We start from the raw sequence: 12,472 nt of genomic DNA on the forward strand, positions 1-12,472 counted from the left end.
CAGAGATCATGAAGGCAGGTACCATCTTTCACCTCAGTCCTACCTAGGCATATACCCAACCAGAGATCATGAAGGCAGGTACCATCTTTCACCTCTCTATGTTCCCTATTGTATCTAACACAGTACATGAAACGTAATAAGACCTCATTAAATGCCTATTTGAATGAACAGATTTTTAGTCACTACTAAAAGAATAATAAAAACAGTAATACCTGAACTCAGGCCAAACCCAGAATGAAAATGGAAGGATACAGGAGTTCTTTTTAAAGATTCTTTTACAAACTGATATACAGAAAGCCTATTAAAAATACAAATTCCCAGGCTCTGTCCCCAGAGAGATTGATTCAGCAGAATTATTAGCCTATGCGATTTCTGAGGGAGATTTATGTAATACTTTGATAATACGGTGACACAGAACCTGCTTTATGGATATGAATTCCAAAGTTAAGTCACCCCTTTTTTTACCAAGTGCCTAAGAATTTTAAGTTTCTTGACTTTAAGGCCAAGGCATTGAGTACAGCAGGCCTATAAAAAGAACCACTTTAACAATACATACACAGTCTGGCACCTCATTAGCTTAGTTTGCTGGGAATATGGCATCACACCCCATTCTCTGTAATCACAATCTGCACACATTTTTCATCTACATGTCCTTTTTATAAACTGTTTAAAGTTTAATTTGCTACAAATAGCCCTTTTTCAGACCATCTTACCACGTGAGATAGGCTTTACAATGACTGAAGGATGCAAGACTCCTACCTCGGTCCTGCAGGCTGGCTCTTAGTGCCCTCTCCAGCTGTTCCTCTTCACTCAGTCCTGCTGTGTACACATCATAGTTCCTGGGCACTTCTTCAGAGTGACCGGGCCCACCATATGGATAGTGATTCTGATATCCAGAATGGCCTGGAGGCACAATGAAAAGGTTATAGAACACAGCTATGGACTGTTCTTTCGTTTCATACCTCTTGTCTTGTTAAAGCAAAGATAAGCAAATAATTCATGTCATCATTTTGAGAATAATCATCACCCTCAAAATAAGAAAAGGCACCAAATAGACAAGGCCTTCCAGAGGGCAGACAGTGATTGTCTAGTCACTGCTTATTTATGGTCCGACATCGGGCCAGACACGAAGGGGTCTTTGTGCTAACAAGGAAAGGAGATCAGAGGTCCTGGAGAAGAAACTGGAAAAGGCCACTGACATGCAGAGTGGATTTTCAATTTGTAACTATTCAGTACTTGAACTATGTTCAGGAAGTCCTGAGTTGAGTCAAGAGAATGGAGGAAACAACACATAGTTGGTCTTGGGGCTCCACACAGTGAGGCAGTCCACTGTTTAACAGAAATACGATATGACATTTCAAACACTAGTAAGACTGAGAGGTATAAACCAATTTCTCTGTAATTGTAAGTCTAACATGTACAAGAGATTGTAGTTCCCATCTCAGTTCCTTTCAAAAAATGGCTTGGTTGATAGGTAAAATAAGACGGGGGAGACACCCTGGTCATTCAATATTGCTTTTGCTACCATCTCTAGATACCCAATTATAAGGGTAAATAACAAAGCCAAGTTCAATTCTGCAAGATATTTCCATCAATCTTTTCAGTCAGTTTGAATTTACTCTTCATATTTTCTTTAATCGCCAACTGTTACAGATTTTGTTTGGATGAGATGTTTATTTCCACAGAAGGTCACCAATCTCATTCTGGCATAATTAGGGAGGAATAATCGTCTGTTTAATTTTTCTCCTGCTTCCCTCTCATTATTGTATCCTTTGGAGATGATGCTTCAAATGTTCAAATAATGTGTTTTTGGTTGTCGATGAAAATTTCTAACATTTATGTGAGTCTTGTGTCACCATCTCTCTCTTATCCCATATAGGAAGGGCCTGACTTAGAGCGTCAGTGAGACCATAGAATAAAACACAATCGAGCCAAAAGAGCAACACTGCATGGCATACCCTGGGTAGTTGAAATTTCATTTTTAGGATTGTTGACAGTTGGTCCTGAGGCAATTTTAAAATTTACTTTTATATTAACTATGAATAAAAGATTTTCCTAATATCCAAGATTAAAAAGGAAGCATAATTCAGTACTCTAGTAGTCTTTTGTTTTCATATGATAATAAAACACACAAATCTGGTTTTAGGTGATGACTCAATATAATTTTGTGGGTTTTTTTTTTTCAGTTTTTGGTTGGGGCCGGGTTTGAACCCACCACCTCTGGTATATGGGGCTAGTGCCCTACTCCTTTGAGCCACAGGTACCACCCCATAATTTTGTGTTTATATAAATATCTGTCATATAACAAATTTGTGTCTATTGATCTTTCTAGGACAGCTGGGTTATGAGTGACGTACCAATGTATCAATTTAGAGAGTACAACTCAATGGTCTTCAGGATATTGTAGAGTCATACCATCATCGTACTATCATCACCACAGTCAATGCTGACGTTTTGACCATTTATATCATTCCCTCCCAAAAGAAATCTGTACCCTTCAGTTAACATCAAACTCCTGCATCTTCTAGCTCTAAGTAATCTAAGCAGTAATCTGCTTTCTGTCTCTATAGATACACCTATTTGGACAATTCACATAAATAGAATTATCTGGGTAATTTGTGGTATTTTATATCTGGCTTATACTAGCATAATGTTTCCAATGGTCATCAATGTGACATGTATCAGTATTTCATTCCTTTTTATGGTCAAATAATATTCCACTGTATGGCTATACTATATTTTATGTAGGCTTCAACTGATGGACATTTGGGTTATTCCCCTCTTTTGACCATTATGAATAATGCTGGTATAAACATTTCTGAAAATTTTCTAGTGGACAAATGTTTTCATTTCTCTTGAGCATAGATCTTGGAGAGGAACTGCTAGGATATTTCCCAAAGCAGCTACACCTAACAAGTTGTGAATGAGGATTCTGGTTGCTTACACCCTCACCAACACTTGCTGTTATGGATTTTTTCAATTATAGTCACCCCAGTGGGTATGAAGTGGTTATCATCCTGTGGCTCTGATGGCTGATGAATGATGTTGGGCATCTTCTTATGCACTCATAGCCATACTGTCTTTAAAGAAATATCTGTTCAGATCTTTTGCCCAGTGTTACTGATTATTATAAAGCTCTTCTAGCTTAGTTATGTTTCACTGAATTGTCCTTGAAAGTAACAAAAATGAATGATTTAAATAAATATTAAATTAAAATGTTCAGGATTTTAGAGACTAATTCTGAAAAGCCCTGCCTCCATGCAGTAAAAATTGGTGGAGATTTACTGAATACCTCCAAAAATACAATTTCCCTATTCCCTCTCATGTTTTCCATATCAGAATATTAACATTATTGATACTTAAAAGAGAGGAGGGAGATAAGTAAATTTTCCAAATCCTCACATTGGTTTAGGGCCAAAATTGGGTCTGGATACGATTTGAAATACAGACACTCCGCTGAAATTGGTCTCTACCCAACAGAATCATCAGAAAAATTCAGCTTCCACTGCTGTGTTGGGGACACCAGCTAGTTTGACATTTGGAGAGTAAAGGAGACTGTGGCAGGGCTACAAATCTTGCTTTCTATACTCCTCACCAAAAAAGACCTAGTGCGAAGACATGTGAAGACAAATGGTGAAAACACAATTAATATGTCTACACCAGAAAGAACAAATTAAGGGGCAACCATTCCGAAACACTAATGGAATATTTATGGATATGTCAGTGGACACCACGGGATGCTTCCACAATCCCTGAACAGAGAAAGTACCCAATTCCCTAAGAGTGCCAATTATTTTATTGCAACACAAAAAGCATACTGGGTAATTTCCCATAGGGCTCATTATCACTTTCAAACCCCTATGGAAAGTCATTCTGTTAGGGAAAGACTACCCAGCATTTCTACCTATCCATCCCTCAGAATGCTCAGCTAATTCAAAATTCAAAATAACCCAAAGTCTATGAATACTTATCTATACAGATACTACATACACCCACACAGTTTTAATCGCCAGGTATACATGCAGTAATTTGAGGTGGCATTTTTTATTCATGCTATTTCTTACTTAAAAACAACCTAGCAGTGCTTTAATGAAATAAAGCAACAACTCTCAACATCTGACTATTATGAAAACTAATTTGGTACCTGTCAGACAAAACATGGAGAGAGGGAATGGGAAGCTTTGGGTGCCTTAAGTCAAAAAAGACTAGTGTGGTTAAAGGTTCCATATCATCGATCATAAATCATCAACAAGACCAAAAATATCACCCATATATATTATAATGAGAACAGGTCTCCTAGGACCCCAAATTTTCCACCACTGTTTCACTGGTCCAATCAGATGTTTTAAAATCTCTTTAATGGACATTCCTGTAAAAATCTAACAATCCAACACTTAAGCAAGTTTAAATTATGTCCTGCGATAAATACCAGTTTCCTTTTCTTCTTTTTTTTAGCTGCACACTTGAGCTCTGTAGCAAAAGAAACTCTGGTTACCATTATTCTATTAACTGCTCCATCTGTTCCTCATACACATAGCAGGGTTTCATGGCAAAGGAGATCAAGAAACACCAGCAAGATTAGAAAAATTGGTAACAGCTTTTTAAACATTCATAAGGTTCTTTGACCTATAAAGACTTTTCCAGCTAAGGACAGCCATATTAAGAATAAATCATTACTTGTCAGAGATACATAAGGTCTCATAAAAGTTCCCTAGATGGCCATTAGCATGGCCACCTGGCCTTATGCAGCTCTTCCTTTGAAGAAATCCCATCACTTCAGAGCAGGGAACATAAATATGGTAATCTCATGGAAGTTGAGAAAGGCAAAAGGGGCTTTTATTTTTGCCTTTAATTCTCTGGTCTGTGAGTGTGCTGTGCCTATGCCTTTTCCAGATGAAGGAGAGGAGCGGGTTTCCCTTTTTTTTAAGATAAATAAATAAATAAATAGAGTTAAAAAAATGGATCTAAGACAACAAGTGGAACTGCCCTATTTTGTGAGGTTAAACTGGCAGGGTGCCCATCTCCCATCCTCGCACCAAAGAGAAAGCAAGGGTTAGAAATCAGGGACTTGCGCTTTTTTTCTAGTTCTACTGCAGACTACCCATGTGACTTCAGCCCAACTACTTAACCTTGCTAAGCCTTGGTTTCCTGGCTGTCACGTAAGACGCTGGGACCAGGTAATCTATGATAGGTTAAGTCATGTCTGTGCCCAAGTATGTTCTTACTATCTTCTTTGCCCAGAAGAGCACTGCTGTTTCTTTTGGGGATTTTAAAAACTGAACCAGAAGAGAAGCCCTTTTCCTTCTAGCAACTTCAAACTGTCAGACATCACACCCTGTGCCCCATGGAGAGAATGAAGTCAACAGGAAGAAAAAACCACTGGAGGAGATAGAATCATGATGATCTTCTTATCCAACCCAGCTCTTTCTAGTCACACAGGCCGGTAAAGTCCTCTTATCCTACTTTAGTCAGCGTGAACTGGTCTCCATGCCCAGTGACCCAAAGGACACAGTGTTCTTCTAAATGACTGCATTATCAGCTTTGTCCACACCTATGCATCACGGCTTCTCTCTTAGGGCGAGTCCACAGGAGGAAGCCATGAGCTGGCACGGTACAACAACTGTTCCTCTGCACCAAGGCCAAGTTTCTAAGAATTTAAGCATCTAAATAAGCAGAGGTGAGAACCTTTGGAGGGAAGCCTCTCTTAGGGTGTGATAACATTCATTTCTGTGGTCTCCATGCTTTGGGAACCTAATCCTCAAAGGCTATAATTTTTGTTCCTGATCCCATTAAAATTGCCTAGGAAGCTTTTCAAAAAGGGCTCCCAGCCCTGCCTCGACCTCCATCCCGACTTCACTGGTCTGGGCTGACTGCAAGGCCCAAATGTGCTGGACAAGCTCCTCCGGTGGTTTGTTCATATGTACATATACAGCCAGGACTAATAATCATGATCCAAGACCATGAGTGAAACCCACACAAAACCTAGAGTTAACTCTAATAGTTTTGGAACGCTGATGAATCCTTCAGTGGCTCTTCAACACATTCTGGATATTTCCAAACAGACCTTTGCAAATGCTGCTTGCTACCCCTGGAAAGCCCTTTATCTCATGCTTTCCTTAACATCTGCTCATCTAGCAAGACCCAGAGCAACCTCCCATGACACAACCCCACTTGTCCATCTGGGCTGAGCGCTGAACTCACAACATTAATATCACTGGATTGGGCTTCCTGGGACTGAAGAAAACATGTGAAACACCTATTTCAGACATTGTATAATAGGTAGCACAGGCTCGTGAACCTTGTGTGTGGAGGGGGAGCATGAGCGGAGCCCAGCAGGCTCCCTGAACTGGAAAGTCACAGAGGAAAGCTGGTGATGGGGGCTACCAGGAGGCAACAAAGCATAAACTCAAGCAGTACGAGCATCATTAGCTCGCACTTCATCTTTTCCAATGCTGGCACCTACACTGCCACTCCTGGGTCATAACTCTGAGTCTGGGACTCAGCTCTTTTCTTCTCTCCTTCAATAGCTGGTCTGGTATTCTGCACAATACGACTGCTCACAAGGTGTGACTGGGGAAACCAGTCAGTGGAAAATAAAGCAAAGTAATGTGTATATAGTGGAACTCCTGTAAGCTGACCACCCAAGGGCCTGGACCAAACTGATCAACAGACAGAGGTGGTCAACATAGGAAACTAGGCCACTGCACTGAGCTGCACATGTACTGCATGTCCAGTCTGTGAAAACTAGGTCAACTTAAGAAGGTGGTCAGCGTGGGAAGGAGGTCACTACTGTATATTTACAATAATTCTTTGTACCTATATTATTTAAACCAAGGTCAAAAAACTACAACTCACAGTCCAAATCCACCCCACTGCCAATTTTTATAAAAAAGATTTTACTGGACACAGGTATACCCATTTATTTATGAATCATCTAAGGCTACTTCCCTGCTCGAAGGGTAGGCTGACTAGTTGCAACAGAGACCATAAGGCCAACAAACCCTTCTGAGATGCTAAACTTCAGTTGTCTGGCCCTTTACAGAAGAGGCTGCAGCCTCAGATTTAAGCTATAGCAGTCCTAGGTTGGTGTTAATTTAACCACGTCTCACTCCACTTCAGCTGCTATAGCAAATAGCCTTAGACTGAGGACTTCACAACAGAAATTTCTCTCATGGTTCCTGAGGCTGAAATTCTGAGATCAGGGAGCCAGCATGGTCTGTTCTGGTAAGGATCTTCTTCTTGGCTGCCGAGGGCCAACTTCTTCTTACATCCTCACGTAGCAGTGAGAAAAGTCTAGAGAGCACTCTGGGGTCCTTTTTGTAAGGGTGCCAATCCCATTCATCAAGTCTCTACTCTTATAAACTAATTTTTCCCCCAAACCCCACCTCCCCTAAAATCATCACTTTAAGGGTTAGGATTTTAACATATGAATTTTGGGGGAACATGTTCACTCTACTGCATTAAGACTTCCAGTAGTTCCATATGCTACAGGCTTTACACCTGTCTCCCAGTACTGGTCCAGGATTCTGCAGTGTAGCTGCCCCAAGCTGGAATAGGAAGGCCTCAGTCTAAAATAGGTCTTATGCTTTTCACAGGAAGTCCTCTCTACCTATCTAACACGGACATCTACTGTACCAATACATACATGTGATGTGAAAATTAGCTCAGCTGTAATTAGGTCAGCTGTAAAGCCTGTAGTGTATGGAACCACCTAGTTCCTTATGTTGACCACTTTGTTATAGTACCTTGGGTAGTCAACTTACAGAGGTTCTATTGTATTCTTCTCTTTAAGTCACAAGTATTCATTACAGCAATGCCTATCTCAGCATCTTAAGAGTATGCCTGACTTTCCTGGATACAGGTGGGGTAGACTGTGGAAAACTATATGCCTGAAACCGACTTTTAACACTTTGCTAAGAGTATAGCTTTAGGCCGAGAGTCAAAAGATTAAGATCTAATAGGAACCTCATCACACATAAGAGATGAGGACCAAGCCTACAATTTTTTTTTTTTTTTTAATGCCAGAATTACCTTCTTCCCTCGACTTTTGTACCAACCTACTCGAAAATGCTCCCTGGGTCACCCCTCATCTAGTTCTCAGTAAAGTTAGTGGCATGATCACATAACGTGTGAATGACCTACCATAGCATAGCTACTGCTACCTTAAAGTAGCTCTATAGCAGCAAATGCTATAATTTTAGAAATCATTTAAAATAAATTAGATGAAATAAAATACTTACCTGAACTATTAAAGTAGTATTGCTGTCCTGAGTAGCCAATGCCAGAGGAAAAAATGCCTAAACAAAGAAAGAAACAAACAAACGAAATCCATAAGGCTTTAAATGTTAATCTTTCCAACAATTAGGAGGTTCTTTATGACAAGGCCCAGGGTCATCTCAAATGATTTCTAAGCAATTTATAAAATAAACTACCTTGTATTTGGGGACCAACTCTATAGGGAATAGGATGTTTGTGGGGGTGCAATGAAGTCTCTGGAGTTCTTTAGAGGTTACTATTGACCTTAGAAAGGTCTTTGCCTCCCAAGGTACCAAGTTTGGGCTTTGATGCCCACGTAGAGATGCTCTTGGCCAAAGAGAGCACTTTCCCCCAACAAGAGTGTTAGGAGGGCCACACTCCTTACCCATACTAAGGAACTTTGCTCTTTCTTGTCCCTATCAAAGGCAAAAGGACAGTTTCAATCATGCCCTGCTGAGTGAAGGGGAACACCCTCAGCATGGCCCACCTCTTCTGGGAGGCATCAGACAGTAGCCTCCAGATCAGTGGCTCTCAACCTGTGGGTCACCACCCCTTTGGGGGTTGAACGACCCTTTTACAGGGGTCACCTAAGACCATCCTGTATATCAGATATTTACATTACGATTCATAACAGCAGCAAAAGTACAGTTAGGAAGTAGCAACAAAAGTAATTTTATGGTTGGGAGTCACCACAACACGAGGAACTGTATTAAAGGGTCGCGGCATTAGGACGGTTGACAATCACTGCTCCAGATGCTCCGTCATCTCCCGTGGGGTTCCTATGTCACTGTAATGCTCAGTTCACAGAGAAGGGCACAGAAGCTGCAGGCTATTTGCACATCATGCTGGATGTGTTCTGATTGCTATACTTAATTTTCCATTGCATTACTTTGAAAATAGAGTGATATAAAAATAAGAAAGCACAGAAAACAGGCAAGGCTTAAAGGAGGAAAATTAAGAATTTAAATGTTATAATTGTGGGGAAAATTCTCTTTAAAAATTAAACAAACCACTCGTCTAAATTTCATAACACGTCTATAGAATGCATTACTAACCCCTTACTCTTGAGACACATGGAAAAATGAAACAAAACACTAAACTTCAGAAATCATTTATTTTCTTTTATCAGTACTAATGAGTATGAGTATTAAATTATATTGAAAATATAATAAAACTGGGCATTTTCAGTAAATGAAGCTCCCACTGCCTCCTCCGAGCACACATGCTGGGGACATAATAATAAGCCAATGTAGGAAGATGAGACTCTGCCTAGATGCAAAAACACGTAAAAATCAACCCAAAGTGAACACAACCTGCTAACGAAGGTGGCCGTGAGTGCCTGCAAAGCTTTCTAATGTCATGAATATTCTATGGTTCTCAAGAATACCAGTCATCGGCATAAACTGTGGAAACAAATTATTTTATGGTTCAAGAAAAGGTAAAATAGTCTCAGAAGATTCTCCATGAATAAAAGATGAAATATCAGAATTTGCATGGTCTATAAAACAAGTGTTTGCAAAATAGTTTTCTTATAAGTCAGAACCAGAACAGCATTTTAAATTAAGAGGTCTAAAAAAATGCATGTATTTCTAAATAAAATATTTTCATTGAGTATCGATTTGAAGAGAAAAACAAAGTAAAAAGAGCAGGAGCCAAGCTTCAAGCAGTAATAGATTTGGTCTGACCATGTATGAACATGTCACCTACCAAACCCAGTGATCATTCTGAAATTCTTTAAAATACAGGCCTTAAACTTCTGCCCGGGTTTGGTTTTCTTTTTTAACTTTGCCTTGCACATCTATTAATTCATAGAATATTATAGAAGAATTCAATATTTTAAACCCCCATCAGTTCTCTGCAGTTTGAGGAAATCATGGTTTTCTGTGAGCAGGGCTGGTGGTATAAGCGTATATACTGATATTTGTTCCCTAAGAAAGTCTCAGATTTAAAATTTGGGCTTGCATCCACTTCTGTGGAGCACTGTGAGGAACTGTACCGGCTGGCTTACTTTTTGGTTTAAAAAGGAAACAAGTATATGAGGGAATTCCTAAACTGAACCACAGGAAAACCTGGGGTTGCATCTGTTGACATTAAAAGTAAGATGAACTTGCAACTTGTTGTCACGCCACGGGCGTCCTGTTCTGCTCTGTACCTGCACATGCTTCCATGATCTTCTTCAGAGGCCCTTGAGTGTACATTAGTCCCACAAGAATCCCGGCCAGATGCCCGGCGAAGGAAGTCCTAGGAGGGAAGGAGACCCTTTGTGAGTGTTTGCTCTGTGGCTGATTAGAGGCATTCTGTCTTCTCATTAACCCAGTGCGTGTCAATTAGTCACAGCCTGCAGGCTTTGTTCCACATCACATCTGTTAGGCTGAGGAGGATTTAACTCAATCCAAAGAACAACATTTCCTACCTTAAAAAAAGTACGATGAATAACAACTGCCACATGCTTAAAAAGCAGCCCCCTCCCGACCAAGAGAGGGGCGTGGCTCCTCCCCGGTGGTTGAAGCGTTCTGTCAAGACTCCGTTATAGTACTTCCAGGTTTCCTTTGTACCCCTTATCACACGACATCAATGAAATCAGTTTTCTCTGTTCAGAATTAAATCTGGAATTACCCAGCCATTGTGAGGGATGATGGCTCTCTGCATTCACAGCAGGGTGCCGCAGTTTCCTACCCCACCAACTAGGGAGGCAGAGAGCAAATGAGACGAAGCCAAGAGACGGAGGGGCCCACGTGCACCCGACAAAGTTGTCCTCCTATATCGTTATCTTTCAGCCACTCAGCAAAAAGAAATAAAATTTAAACTTCACACTTTAAAGATGAGTTAGGGCATTATACTGGTTCCACTCTTCTTAAACTAGTACCTAAGTTGGCAATTGCTTATGAAATTTATTTTCAAACTTACGTTTCTACACAAGTGGCAACACACCTAGGGGGCCTGTGTTTCTTCTGGGCTGGTTGTGGGGTTCCCTGGCTGACCAACCTCTCAGTCTTAGTTTAAAAAGTTACTGGTGATTTTGACAACCTTCACATTCTACTACAAACATGGGTCCTACAATGAGGTCTTCTCTCAGCACCTGACCTCACTTTCGAGCTGCCTGCCACTATCTAGACACATGTGCACACACCTGAAAGCAGCCTTTCTGGGGCCACACACCATGTCCCCTTGCCACGCCTCTCACACTTGCCCTGGCCTTGCCATTCCCACCACTCCAGTCAGGCCTTCAGCCCTCACTGCTACTCATCTAAATTATTTGGAAAAGCCCAGCACTGGGCACAGGCAAACCCCAGATGAATAGATGTTGAATGAATAAAAGAATAAATGAAAGAAAATCACCCAGCTGGCTCCCCACTACCCAGCTCTTGCTCTCCAGAGCACCCATACACTGTCAGCAGGTATCCTCCTAAGACAAGGGGCAAATCACATCACTGCTCTCGCAGATCATTCTGGGGCACATACAAGCCCTCCCAACACTTGGCTTTGCCCACCTCCTCCCTCCTTCCTCACTGCCCACTGTAACACCCATTCCTATACACCCCATAGTCAGAGGTCCCAAGCACTCACAGGTGACCACGAGGCTAAGTCCAGCAGTCCCTCTGTCAGAATAATCATGCCCCATTTGAAGAGTGGCTCTTCCCTTCTACTATCTCCCTTGGAGCTATTGCTTCTAACTTTATAAGCACGAATCCAATCTGCTGAGCGCAAAGCGTTTACACATCTGTCTGTCTGCCTGTCTCTCTCTCACAGACTCCATGAGGGCAGCAATGGGGTCTTATCTACCTATATACTATGCAACATTAGAAGCTTGAAAAAAGAAAGCCAAGCAAATGAATATATTTCCATGGCCTGGAAGAGTGAGCTCTCATGCCAGAAGATGGGGGAGCAACTAAAAGTTATCAAGGACCCTAATGTAAACTGCAAGAGCACAGTGGGTTTTGTGATTTTTGCAGACTTACTCCCAAAACCTAGGAAAGTGACAGGCACTCAAATATGTATTGAATGAATGACTCAAGTGTGCCGGGATTATTTCACCTAGAGCATCAGGGGGTGAGTTAAAACTGCTCGATCTTCAACTCAGAGAGCTAATGGAGCCATGGTCAGGACGGAGCTCAGAGCATGACACTCAGTGACCTACATGTGCAGCTCGGAATCCAACCCCATACCAGTGACCTACACGTGCAGCTCGGAGTCCAACCCCATACAGTGACCTACA

At 41.2% G+C, this 12,472-nt stretch overlaps 1 protein-coding gene across 3 annotated transcripts in view; it reads right to left on the reverse strand.

Annotated features, from left to right (window-relative positions):
* Positions 1 to 12,472, reverse strand: part of RHBDD1 (rhomboid domain containing 1) — a 139,753-nt gene that overhangs the window by 76,657 nt on the left and 50,624 nt on the right. For all 3 annotated transcript variants that reach the window (XM_003784893.3, XM_023510462.1, XM_023510461.1), the window contains exons 4-6: positions 10,409 to 10,497; positions 8,241 to 8,297; positions 760 to 903 (exon numbers count right to left, since the gene is read on the reverse strand). In XM_003784893.3, the coding sequence (XP_003784941.1) occupies positions 760 to 903; positions 8,241 to 8,297; positions 10,409 to 10,497 (290 nt within the window). The remainder of the gene's footprint in view (positions 1 to 759; positions 904 to 8,240; positions 8,298 to 10,408; positions 10,498 to 12,472) is intronic.

The sequence above is a fragment of the Otolemur garnettii genome, unplaced genomic scaffold, assembly GCF_000181295.1.
Source record: "Otolemur garnettii isolate 467f Iridium unplaced genomic scaffold, OtoGar3 scaffold00013, whole genome shotgun sequence".
Classification (NCBI taxonomy): domain Eukaryota; kingdom Metazoa; phylum Chordata; class Mammalia; order Primates; family Galagidae; genus Otolemur; species Otolemur garnettii.